This window comes from Orcinus orca, chromosome 13, assembly GCF_937001465.1.
Source record: "Orcinus orca chromosome 13, mOrcOrc1.1, whole genome shotgun sequence".
NCBI classification, from domain to species: domain Eukaryota; kingdom Metazoa; phylum Chordata; class Mammalia; order Artiodactyla; family Delphinidae; genus Orcinus; species Orcinus orca.
In genome coordinates this window covers 25,705,264-25,718,834 of record NC_064571.1, presented here as the reverse complement: position 1 = coordinate 25,718,834, position 13,571 = coordinate 25,705,264, and the positions used below count along the sequence as shown (strand labels likewise).

The 13,571-nt window shown below is 49.5% G+C and overlaps 1 protein-coding gene across 3 annotated transcripts in view; it reads right to left on the bottom strand.

The window, feature by feature from the left end:
- Positions 1–13,571, bottom strand: part of SLC4A5 (solute carrier family 4 member 5) — a 129,513-nt gene that overhangs the window by 75,995 nt on the left and 39,947 nt on the right. For all 3 annotated transcript variants that reach the window (XM_049696138.1, XM_033400540.2, XM_049696139.1), the window contains one exon: positions 2,844–2,973. In XM_049696138.1, coding sequence (XP_049552095.1) covers positions 2,844–2,973 — 130 coding nt within the window. The remainder of the gene's footprint in view (positions 1–2,843; positions 2,974–13,571) is intronic.

Sequence of the window (13,571 nt, the reverse complement as noted above, 5' to 3'; positions counted from 1 at the left end):
CACTTGAGGGGTTGTTCCCGCCTCCTATCATTTTCTCCTGTTATTCCAAGAAGGCCCAGAACCCACTAGGATTTGCTGATTCTTGTATTCTGGAAACTTTCGAGACCTCTGGCTTCCCTGAGTAGATGGCACAGCCTGTCAGCTGAGGGAAATTCTTCCCATTTTTTGGTGGGGTGACAGGCCCCAAACAGGCCTGGCCCGGAGCACCTCTACTGATGCAGTTTGCCAGGAGGAGCCCCCAGCACAGCTGTCCAGGCCGAGGTGGACTTGCTCACCGATAACCAAACCCTGTCTCTGACTTCTGCAGAGGCCTACTGCTCAGACCTCCAACAGTGAGCTGCAAACCAGCCGGGGGGGGGAGCTGGAGAGAAGATTAAAGGAGGCTGGGGTGGAGAAAGGAGCTCGAGATAAGGAGGCCTGAGCGGCTCTCCCCCCACTGCTTCCTGCCCCAAAGCTGGCCCTCAAGATGCTCCTTTCTCCATCAACCTGGAATTGGGTTCAGCTGTTTAACTTCTTCCAGCCTCCACTTTCTTCTCGCTATGGGTTTGAGGTCCACTTGGGTTACACTGGGGCCCTTCCCAGGGCTCCTCAAATGCTGTCCTTGGAAAGCCTGACTTGTGGGGAAACAACCTGGTTTGCAGATGTTAACCCCAGGCCCCTTTAAATTTTAAAGGAGCCTTCTTCCAGAAACATCATTATCTACAGTTTATCGCTTTCATTGCAGGGTCTATAGTGAGCGAGGCTCTATGGATCAACACTCAGAGAGAAACTGGGTATTTCGTCTATGGCAACAATCATGTCTCTGAGAGCCCTGGGGCCTTCTCAGCAAGGGCTCTGTGGGTGCGTACGATAGGCCCTCATGGAAAGTCTGGTCCTGGCAACTATTACCAGGGATTCTGAATGCACACCTTACCCAGGGTCGGGAGAAGTCACCCTCTCCCTACTGGGCCTTGGAGAAGGCCTTTCTCAACTTTCCTTCTCTCTATATGCCCACCTTGGACAAGAAAGTCATTTGCCCAGGGAGGTACAAGCCCCTCAGAGGCATTAAGCCACAGTAGCACAGACTGGGCCCTGGTCATTTGAAATGTCCTCCCCTCTCTTATCAGCCCTGGATGGATGTCCTGGGCTCTGTGGCTGTCGCCGTTTATCTCTCACACTGGTTGAATTCCCTCCAGAATTATGTCCTCCCATGGAAATCAAAACAGAGTCCCTGGAAGTTGAAGAAAGGGGAGAGAAGTGGCTGAGAAATTGGAGAAAACATGACGAAGTTCATAAGCACTCGAGTTGGAGAGTCAGATAGCCCTGGGCTAGCAACCAGACTCAGCTGCCTGCAGGCTCTGGCCCTTGCATCTATTTGACCCTCTAAACCTCACTATCCTCATCTATAAAACGAGGATAATATTTCCTGCCTCCTCAGGGTCATCGTGCAGCTCGAATGAGGTGAGCCTGCGAATTGTTTGGCATGTAGTAAGGGCTCATTGAATGGGCTGATAAGAAGAGGCTCCACAGCTTCCAGACAGGGATTGGGCCCAGCCATGAGGCTAGGAATTCATTCCTTCTGAGGCCTGCAGGAAGGCCTGCAGGAAGTTGCTAGTCACTCAATGGCCTTTTTTCTTTTTTTCTTTTTCCAGGAGAGATTGGAGGGGGAAGCTTGGGAATGTTAAATCCGCACCTCGTTCTACAGAAGAGCTACTGAGGTGAGGTTGGTAGGTAAGAAAGGGGCCCAGGCTGTGATTGGGGCAGCTGCCAGGCCCTGGGTGTCATGGTGGCCCCCAGGCAAAGCCACTTTGGGCACAGCTTGGCAGTTCGTTCAGGCATTCTCAACGGGGGCAATATCAGCCCCAAGGGGGCAAGAATTGGTTCTTAGGAGAGCAAAAAAGTTTAAGATATTACAATGGTTTGTGGCACTCCAAAGCTCAAACCTACCTGACAACAACATTTAATTTCTTAGCATTTCATTCCTCTCATTAGAAATAAATTTAATTCTAGTTTAACAAAGTTAATTTAAATTTAAAAACTGGGTGGGGGGGACGTTAATCCAAAAAAAGGTTGAGAAACATTGGTATGCTCTGCTTGCAGACTCTCAACTTCTGTCCCAGGGTCCCTCCTCCTCTCACCAGCCCCTCCTGCTGCCCCTGCTGTATTCTGCCTTCTCCTTGAGCCCTTGGCAGCATTTGAGGCCGCTGATCAGTCCAGCTCAATTTAGAGGCTGCTCTGCCCCAGGCACTGGGTATGGCCAGCGCTACTCCTTACCCTGATTCTCCCTTGGCTCCCGTGACTTCACCGTGTGGTTCTCCTCCAGCCTTTTGGCTCTTCTCTTCCTTCTACTGCCCCTATATACACAGCTCTCTCTGCTCCCCACGTGTGCCTCCAGGGCTACGCCCTGCTTGTCCTGCCCCAGACTCTGCCAAATCCCTTTGCTTCAGTGCTCACTGGAGCTCCCCAAGTGGGTTTTTCCTGGCACGCATTCTTCTTCCTCCAGGAAGCCCCCCTGTCTGCCCCAGCCTGCTCAGTGCTTTCCCTTCTACAACATTTAGTTTGAACCACTTGACATGAAAGGATATATGCCCTTGTGTTACTCTCTCATGGTTTCATGGGTATCTGTTCTACTTTCCCACCAGGATTTTCATTTCTCTGAGGATGAGAGAAAGCCACAAGTTTCTGTTTGCTCCTTAGCATCCAACCCAGTTCTGCCACCAAGAAAGGCAAGCAGGTGGGTCTTTGGGGGCCAGGAAGCGCCCTAGTAGAACTCAAGGTATGAGATGCCACTGGTCAGCTCAGCCTGGGCCCGGGCAGACTGCAGTGGAAAGGCCCCTCTACCTGTCTCCGGGGTTCTGCCTCACCTGGCCGACTCCTTCCACTCCATCTGGTCTCCGTCGTGCTGCAGAGTGTCCATCTCTGTGAAGAGGGTGGGGTTGGGAGCCTCATCTTCCTCCCCCAGGATGTCCTGGAGCTGCTCAGCAGCTGGAGACCCTGCAAAAGGAGGGCAGCAGGTTCTGCTGAGTGCCCCGCGGGAGGTAGAGGCCAGCCGAAATGCAGCAGGACCCAAGGGCAAGGGCAAAGTATTCCCCGACCCACGGCTTCCCTGGTGGCGCAGTGGTTGGGAGTCCGCCTGCCGATGCAGGGGACACGGGTTCGTGCCCCGGTCCGGGAAGATCCCACATGCCACGGAGCGGCTGGGCCCGTGAGCCATGGCCGCTGAGCCTGCGCTCCGCAACGGGAGAGGCCACAGCAGTGAGAAGCCCGCATACCACAAAAAAAAAAAAAAAAGTATTTCCTAATTCAGTAAAACGAAGTCCACCCTCTGGGCAAAGCTAGACTCAAGTTTCTGTGGATTGGATGTAGGTGGGATATTCTTCAAGATAAAAGACATGAAAGGATTTAGTCTGTATTCAGACTCCTGGGTCTTGTAGCTGACACTGAAGAAAGACGGAAAATGGCCAAAGCCAGGGCAGCAGCAAGGACAGGGAACAGAACAAATAAGTGAGGGGAGAAAAACTCTGTCCCAACTTGAGCATAACATGCCCAGAGGGACCCCTTTTCCACTGGACTCCACACACTCAACTCCCAGCATTGGCCTTGAAGGGGCAATCAGACATGTGAAAGGATGTGCTTGTACCAGTGTGGCACGTGGGCCCACTTTCTTCATGAGCAACCTAACAGTCTATCCCTGAGCTCCCAGTCTGCTTTCCAACTGCCCAGGGGAATGTCGCCTTCTGGGTGTCTCTCAGGCACCTCAAGTCAGCATTCTGACATGGAACACATACTCTTCCCCAAACATGCTTCTCCTGCCTTCCCTCCTTGCCTCCCTCCCTCCCCGCCTCCCTTTCTTCCTCCCTCCCTCCTCCCTCCCTCCCTCTCTTCCTTCTTTCTCTCACTCAATATTTAATGAATGCCTACTATGTGCCAGGCATTGGTCTAGGTGTAGGGAAACAAAGCTGTGAAGGAGGCCCATATATTCTTGATCTCTTGAGCCTCTCCAGTGGCAGATACAGACAATAAACAAGTAAACAAATCCACAAAATTCAGTTCAGTGATAAGTAGTAATAAGTGTTCTGAAAAAAAAAAAAGACCACGGAGCTATATTAGATAGCATAGTCAAGAAAGGCCTCTCTGAGGAGGGCGTATTTGAATTGGAACTTGAAAAATGAGAATGAACCACTTCTGCATATCTGGAAGAAGAGTGCTGCAGGCGTGCCAAAGACCTGAGGTGGGGTGTGCTGGTTAGTGTGTCTAGGGCATGGTGGGCCGGAGAGAGAGAGGTATCACACAACATTGAATGCCTTGGTTAGAGGCATAATTGTCCACCCAACCGCACAGGCTAGACACGCTGGCATCATCCTCACCTCACCTCTTTCTCTCACCTCCACTCCCACATTAAAAGTTTTCGAGAATATTCTCCTTCCTCACCAATCCAATTGCCCCTGCCCTGGTTCAATCTCTCACTGACTGTCTTTAGGCTTCATCAAGTCTTCCTCTTCCTCCAAGCCTCTCTATCCCCTCAGTCAGCCCTTTGGCTTTCACTTATTTCTCCATGGACTCCCAATGGTCAATAATTTCAACTACCCTTCTCATCACAGTCTCCAGTCTCTTACTCCTTGACTTCCCAATAAAACCAGGCAGCTGATGCCCAAACAAGAATTCACTGGCCCAATCTCCACCTCTTCAAATGTGTCCTGGGGTGCAGGGAGAGGCAGTGTGGTATGGTGGTACGGTGGATGCAAGGCACACGCTAGGCTTTCAATCCATCTAGATGTGGGTATGAATCTCAGAGTTGCTACTTACTCATGAGAGAATTCAGTCTGAGTGAACAGGGTTATTGTCCTAATAAATCAGGTAAGGAGAATAACATGTGACACAGGGCCTGGAATATAACAGGTGCCAATCCCCCTTGCCACCAAGCTTAGCACTCAGGCTCATGAGTCTCTCTGGTGAAAACCACCCAGCTGTACAAATGGGGGGCTTCCACTGTTAACAGGTCTCAGAAGTACAGCCACTTCCACTCATCCTTGCATGCCCTTTCCCATGTTCCTCCACGCCACCACTAACTTTTGCTCCTCTCTGCAAGCCTCTTGATCTATCTCTTATCCCACATCACCAAGAAAATAAGACCTCCAGGCATGAAATCCATCAACTTCCTCCTTTCCAGTGCTTCTGTGTCCTTACCACTGCTGCAGTCTATCTCTGAACAAGAGTTCTTCCTCTAGCCTATCTCTGGCCCCGTCTATTCCCTTCTACTGGATCCTTATTTCGTCAACGAGTCTTTCCTTACCTGGGTCTTCAACTTCTCTCCCTCCACCCTCTTTCTCTCAACACATAAACAGCTCTTCCTACCATGAAACACCTTCCCCTGATCCTGCCTGCCTTCTAAGCTCTGCTGCTCTCTTTTTCCCTTCTCTCTCCTCAACTTATTGAAGGGGAGGTCTACACTCGCTGCCTCTATTTCCTCCTTACCTAATCATTTCCCAACCTGCTGCAACTGATTCATCCCCACCACACTAAGGACATTGACTAAGGCAGAGATTTTAAACTGGAAACTCAAAGATGTGTTTAATTCAGCCCTCATAGAGTATAAAAGTTTTTGAAATTGTTGCTAATATAAAGAATTATGAGATTGCATATAAAAATCTAGATTTCTGACTTTTCTTGAAAATTCAGATACTCTGATGACAGTGCCCATGTTCCTACCTGACAACAATCAATTAGAGCTCAGTGATGGATAAGAATACGCATTTTAGTTTTCCACAGTCCCCACTACTCCCTATTATTACCTGCTAATCTCATTTATACTAAGCATCCAAGTTTACAACCCTGCTCTCAGATCTCTCTTGTTCTATTCTCAAATCAATAAGTCAATAAAATCAATCAAACCTACAACACTGTGAAGCTATGGTCTGGCTTATGTCTCTGGGACATGAGTGGTGCTGACTGCTCCCTCTGAACTGAAATGCTCTTGGTTCTTATAAGATAGCACTTTCTTGATATTTTTTCCTATCTCTTTGAGGACTCCTTCTCAGGACTCCTGCTCCCTCTGAACTGAAATGCTCTTGGTTCTTATAAGATAGCACTTTCTTGATATTTTTTCCTATCTCTTTGAGGACTCCTTCCCTGGCCCTTCTTGCATGTCTCACTTAAATCTTGATCTTCCCCAGGATTCCTCCTTGGCCTTCTTGTCTCCTCTCTTTCTACACCCCTACTGGACCACCTCATGTTCTTTTTGGTGTCACCCTATAGCCGAGGTTACCCGCGTCTCTAGGTCCTGACTTACTGAGCATTTCCGACTGCCAGCTGGACTGCTCCATCTGGTAGTTCTCCAGCCTTCTCGAGTCAATCTCAACATATTCAAAGCAGCCCTGCCTCCCGTCTTCCAACACCCCAACCTTGCCCTCCTCTGTTTTGATTAATAGTGCTCCTGGCTACCCAGCTACTCTTCTCCAGAGGAGAAGTCTTGGGCTCACTCCTGAAGCCTCCTTCTCTCTCATCATCCATGTCCAATCAGACACTAACGTCTTCCACTCACTTCCTGACTATTTTTTAGCTCTCTCCCTTTTTCCCACCATTGCCACCACCTTTGTTCAGGTTCTCATTATCTCCTATTCCTATCATCGCAAGAGCCACCTACTGCTCCCACTGCCTCTGCTTACCCCACCCATCTCATTCCCTATGTAGCACCAGAGTTTGCTTTAAGACATTGCAAACGTTCACATGGCAAACTCCTGGGAGTCATGGTGCTCTTTGAGCAGCACCATAAAATATTGTGCATATGAGTTAGAAATAATTTTACTAGCAGAAAATACTACCAATTTATCTCAATGGACTGCATTTATTTAAATGGATTTTTATTTCCGAATTTTTCTACTACTTTAAACTTAGTCCTTTTTATTGATTATTGACACTTGCTAGCAGACGTCAAAGATTTAAGGAAATTTTATAGAAGAAAATTTAACAATTGAACACATAACCTTATTTTTTCCTTAAACTGGGAGAAGACTATGACTGCCTGATTCTGAGAGGGCACACCAATTCTCCATGAGATCAGCGTTCAAGAACTACTCTTTTAAAATGTAGATTTGGTCACGTTACTCTCCAGGTGAAAAACATTCAATAGCTCTCTATTACCTAAAGCCTAGGGTCTATGACATGGCTCAAAACATCCCTCATGATCTGGCCCTAACCTGCCCTGGTAGGTTGTCATGTTCCTCCTCCAGACACCCCAGACTCCAGCCACCCTGGACCCTGGATACTCTGGACCGAAGTTACCCTGGATCCCAGCCACCCTGGACACCAGCCATCCTTAAGCCCAGACACTGTGGACCCCAGCCACTCTTGACCCTACATGCCCTGGACCCCAGCCACATCAGACCACACAGTTCTCTGAAGAGGAGAGCACATCACTCCTTGGACCTTTTGTGCCTACCATTCCCTAAATCTGCAATCCCTTTCCGCCTTCAAGGCCAAATAAGAAGGCAAATAAATGGAACAGTCATGAAATGATGAGACCCGACAGAGAGGGCGATGCCTGAACCAGCCCTGTCTGGGGCATTACCTGCTCCCTGGAGTAGCTGAGCGCTGGGGTCTCCGGCTGTGGACACTGCCTCTGGCCCCAGCCTGTTTCTGCTGCTGCCACCCTGGCTGCTGCCTTCACACGTCCTCTTCCCCACCAGCAGAGCACAACAAACTCACTTTTGTTTCCAGTTAAGCACCAGGGGAGGTGTGGGGAGAGGAGAAGAGGGAGAGGGAAAGAGAGGGAGAGGGGGAGGGGGTGGGGGGGAGAGAAAAGGAATGTATGAAAGACTGAGGAAGTGGAGAGAGGGTTGTATGTGAGAAGATGTAGTAAGCATGAGAGGAAAAAATATTGAGAGTGAATTAAAGATATTGTGAGTATTAGAGAATTTTGTGTGTGTGTGTGTGTGTGTGAGAGAGAGAGAGAGAGAGAGAGAGAGAAAGGCAGTGGGGAGAGTGAGAGAGAGTTCTCAGGTTCTCAGGTGCGGTGGAGAGAGAAGGGCTCTGTGGCGGGGGCAGAACCTCCCGCAGGCAGCCGGGTCTCCACAGCAGCAGGGGGTGGCAGCTGCAGGCTCTGAGAGGACTGGCAGAACTGCCCCTTTCCCCCTCCCCCATGGGCCCTTCCTGCCAAGCCTGGGGGCCCAAGGGGAGCCCAGGCACCTCTCCTCAGGCCCCTCTATAGAGGCAAAGGTAGGATTTTCCTTGAGACTCCCCAGGGCCTCCTAAAGTGCCTTGGTTGCAGGTGTCCTGGCCCTTGGATTCTCTCAGCTGCACAGCCCCAGGGTGGAGGTGGAGTTGTAGGGGGAGAGGGGCTGGGGGGCCTCATGTTCCACAGCAACCACCCTTGGTCAGTAATATTCCATGCAGCTGGTTTCTCTCCTTCCCCAACCTTAAACCCAAACTCCTGGTCCTTTCCCTCTTAGTCTGCTTCTAAGACAAAATGCCAACTATCACTCAGTGGGTATTTTCTGAGAGCCCATGGACAGTGGGAACTGGTCACTTCAGGGTGTGTGGTGAACCCTCCTGGGGAATTATTTTGCTCTGCTAAGAAATTCCTAATCTCCTGGGTTTGGTTCAACAAGTGCTTACTGAATACTTACAATGTGCCAAGGTTGATTAGAGGTCATGAGTGGCTGCAGCTCCAAGGAGCTCTGAACCCTGAATTCACTAAGTCTCAGAGCTGGGAGAGAGCTTAGCGATGGATGAGAGGATGAGAAATCAGAGACCTAGTTTACAGCACAGAAGGCCCCACCAGGCCCCAGGTTAGGACAGCAGTCTGCTGACGCCCTCACCCTGCACTGCCCTGCGCTCCCTTACCATGTCTTCATGCCTGAGGCTCAAGGATCGAGTGTGCCCACTTTAAAGCTGAGAACATAGCAGCAGAGGGTCAGGGCTGTGTTTTTAGGTGTGGGGCCCCAAGCAAATGCCCCCACCAAGGACTTCCTGCTTTGGTGGGCTCCTTAGCAGGGCAGGGCAGTGAGCAGATGGGCCCCTCTAAAGGTCCCAGGCTCTACAGTTCGTACCGCACTGAGGCTGAAGTCGGCCCATTCCTTCCTGAGCGCCACGGGGCAGACCCTGCACGCTACACCAAGTCGGGGGCTGTGGGTGACCTCAAAATCCCAGAGGAACACCCAGAGAGAGATCACCAAGGACGCCAGAAGATTCTCTTTACTCGTGTGGTGCTTTAAGAGCCCAGACCTAGGTTCAACTCCCGACTCTGGTAATCACTAGCAGTGGGATTTTGGCAAGACATTAAGCAATCTTAGCCTTAGTTTCTCCATCTATAAAGTGGGAATAATCACACCTGCTTTACTGGATTGTGGTGGCCATTAAATGAGATGATATATGTGACATGGTTGGCACAGTGCTTGGCATATGCCAGTTACCCAGTAAATATCGCTATGATTGATGTTGCCAACAGGTCTGACACTTTCCTCCCTAATAACGGCCCTTTTAAACATTCCAAGGGCTCAATCCTTTTCAGCTTCTAAATACCTGTTCTACCCCTCCCACTCCACCCTGAGGCCACTCCCTTCCCTCGGGCCCACAGAAGCCTAGCTCTATGAGCTGGGTTCCTGCATCAGGGTATCAGTGCATCTCTAATGCACTGCAGGCCCTTCATGCAAGTTAATCTGCAAATGAGAAAGGCCACAGATAATAGCCCCTTGATAGCTCACAGCAAGAATCACATAGCATGGCCCAACTGGAGGTATGGACTCAGCCAGCAGTTTCTGGGAGAAACCTAACCTCTGCAGGAGCAAGCTTCAGGAAACACACGAAAAGAAGCAAACAGAATCGTGCTTTTACTGGGGGCAGGGAGGGGGGCACCTGTCCAGTCATTAGTTGAGCAAAGCACAACATCACCGTGTGGACTGCAACCTGCAAGTCTTCAACTCCTAGAAGAGCCAGGAGGCATTTAGCACCACCAGGAAGTCAGCGTGAGGACTTGGACCCAGGGTCCTCAGCTCTGAGTCTTTTCAGAGGTGCTCTCTCTCAGCTCACAGCATGGACACTCTAAATATTTGCTAGGTGAATTTCACTGCTTAACACTCATGAGTATAGCAGCTGGGACTAGCCTCAGCAGCAACAAGGAAATGGAGCTGGGTAGGGAGCCAAGCTCAAGGCCCCCGAGTACTGCGGAGTGGGAGAGACAGAAACTGAGGGCTCCAAAGTCATGCTTGCAGTCATTTGAGGTGGTCTTCAAGAGGGGACTGGAAGACTTCAAGTCATAGTTTCACGGTCAGTAAGGTTTTTTTTCTAGACAGCAGTCCATAAACTCAAAATATGATCTCTGGGAAGGAAGAGGAGAGAATCTGCAGACGTGCAGTGTTTATGGGAATCCGTCCTGTCGTCAGTAGCTTTGGGGTTGTCTGCCAGCCCATACAGTCCCCCACCCAAAGGATGACTCTCGGGTAGCCGTGTTTGTGGAATGCTTGACTTGTGCCCCTTCGCCATGGTTAATTGGACCAGGAGCAGTTAATCAGACACCTGACTCAAGCCTGGAAATTCTGAATTCGGTTTCTGAGATAGCTGGGCGTTTCCTGACGGTTTCTGAGAGAAGGCGCATGTAAAATGGAAGCTGAGGGCACAGAGAGGCAGAAAAGGCTACAGAGAGAGAGGAATAAAGCAGACTTACAGGAGAAGCAGGGGGAAGGCCATGAGTCCCAGAGAGGGTGCTCGTCCTCCTGCTGAGCCTGGTTGCTTGTTCTTTTGGGACTGTGAGAAACTCCTTTGCTCTTACAGCATAAACTAACTCTCTCTCCCCCCACCCCCTCACTCCCTCCTTGTTCAAGACAGCTCAAGTAGGTTTCTGATACTTGTGATCAAATTACCATATTAATCATGAGTCTCCCTTATATGAAATTCTAGGGTAGGGAGGTTTTCTTCTGTATACCTTCTCAAAAACTGCAAGTGGAGGGATTCCCTGGTGGCTCAGTGGTTGAGAATTTGCCTGCCAAAGCAGGGGACACGGGTTCAAGCCCTGGTCTGGGAGGATCCCACAAGCCGCGAAGCAACTAGGCCCGTGAGCCACAACTACTGAGCCTGCGCGTCTGGAGGCTGTGCTCCGCAACAAGAGAGGCCGCGACAGTGAGAGGCCCGCGTACCGCGATGAAGAGCGTCCCCCGCTTTCCACAACTGGAGAAAGCCCTTGCACAGAAACGAAGACCCAACACAGCCAAAAATAAATAAATAAATTAATTAATTAAAAAAAAAACTGCAAGTGTAAATGTTATAAAAGAATGTTAAATCTAACTAAAGGGCTAGACTTAGAGGTGATGGTCTTTGTGTTTAGCTCAACACACTGTGTGTCTTTAGCTGTGCAAAAATGGGTGTTGAGCTAAGGTGGGCAGAGGGAAATTGATGTGACTGAAAGGGAGGGGAGTGAGTGTATATGTTGGGAGGGAGAGGAGAAGCTGGGGGGTGGCTGAAAACTGAGAAGCAGGAGATGTGACGGAACTGGCGAGGGGGAGTGGGGGTGAGGTGGGAGTTGCCAATATGGTAGGAAGCTGAAATTGCAGAGAAAAGTGGCCAATAGGAAATTTCCTGTGACCAGGGCATTTTAAAGAAAGGGGATATCTAGTATCTCACTTTAAAAATTGTGTATCTCTGCAAGGTAAAACTGCTCCATGGTTCTGAACTTCAAGAAAGCCTGCTGCTCACTTGTATGTGGTATGTGACCAATCTGGGGGAGACCAAAGAAGGACTGAATCCCATGCCTGAGCTGGAGCTGGAGGTGAGGGCAGAGAACAGGTACAGGAGGTGAGACACAGCGAGACTGTGAGCCCAGCAGGCAGGACTTGGAGCTACAGTGATAAGGAGACTCGAAGTCGCTAGAAATTCACAGAAATTTAGGCAGAGGTAAGGACACTAACTCTCAAGGAATAAGGTAAATCCAGGTAACATATATGGGTTATAATAACTTTGTATTTATTAGAACTTTCATTGGTTCACTTGCAAACTGAGCTTTCAACCCTAATTTCCCCTTAGGTCTTAAGGTCACTAACTCAGGATTCCCTTCCAATAGGGGTTTTTGTTTGTTTGTGCTTTTGTTTGTTTGAATGCTATGTTGATAATTCCAGGAAATCCAGGTTTTAAGATGTCAAGGGCAAGAAGAGAGAGAAGAGCAAATACAGGCTTCCTTCAGGAATTTTGAATTTGCCTTCCTGTCTGCCCAACCTCCCCCCACTACACACACACCGGGGTGGGGCATACCTAAAAGGCCTAGGACGATACTCTTTCCCCCTTTCCTCCCTCCTGTTCCCCTTTGTCTCTGCTCCTCTCTTTACCACTCCTTCTCAGAAACAAGTTGGTAAAGTAGACAGAGGAAACCACCTCATTTTAAAGCTTCGAACTCTAAAAGAAATCCAATTGTCTTTGCTCCTATGTTGCAAACACAGCCTGTCTCAGGAGCTCCTTAGTGGAGCAGATGATTTAGAGGTAAATTTGTCTTCTGTCCCAACGCTTGCTCCTTCCTCATCAGAAATGGGAAAGAAGGACTTCCCTGGTGGCACAGTGGTTAAGAATCCACCTGCCAATGCAGGGGACACGGGTTTGAGCCCTGGTCCGGGAAGATCCCACATGCCGCGGAGCAACTAGACCCGTGCGCCACAACTACTGAAGCCCGCGTGCCTAGAGCCTGTGCTCCGCAACAAGAGAAGCCACTGCAATGAGAAGTCCGCACACTGCAACGAAGAGCAGCCCCCGCTCGCTGCAACTAGAGAAAGACAGTGTGCAGCAGCGAAAACCCAACGCAGCCATAAACAAACAAACAAACAAATAAATAAATAAAAAGAAATGGGAAAGAAAGACCCCATGAAATCTAAAGCCTTTGGAACCATATGAGGCTCAAACACCTGGCCAAAAAATAGCCTTCCTCTCCCTTACTGCTCATCTGGGGGTGGTTTTGATCTTTTAGTGACCCTAGAGTTGTTCAATACTTGGCAAGTAGAAGAAGACCTTAATACTTTTTCACACCCCTCCCACCAGAAGGATCTCATAAGATTCTCAGTACCAGTGACGGCAGCCAAACCAGATGTCTACTCGTAAAGGAGTGCTTTTATTTTTTATTTATTTATTTTTATTTATTTATTATTTTTGGTTGTGTTGGGTCTTCGTTGCTGCACACAGGCTTTCTCTAGTTGCGGCGAGCGGGGGCTACTCTTCATTGCGGTACGCAAGCTTCTCATTGTGGTGGCTTCTCTTGTTGCAGAGCACAGGCTCTAGGCGCGCAGGCTTCAGTAGATGTGGTGTGTGGGCTCAGTAGTTGTGGCTCGTGGGCTCTAGAGCGCAGGCTCAGTAGTTGTGGTGCACGGGCTTAGTTGCTCTGCGGCATGTGGGATCTTCCCGGACCAGGGCTCAAACCCATGTCCCCTGCACTGGCAGGCAGAGTCTTAACCACTGCGCCACCAGGGAAGCCCAAGGAGTGCTTTTAAATTGGGTTAACATAGATCAGTTGAAGTAACATATGTCAAGTGCCTGTCATGCACTGTGCACCATGCGGAATACTTCATGTCTGTTTATATTTCATCTAGGAGCTCACAACTTAGTGTGACCAACATCCCAGTTTG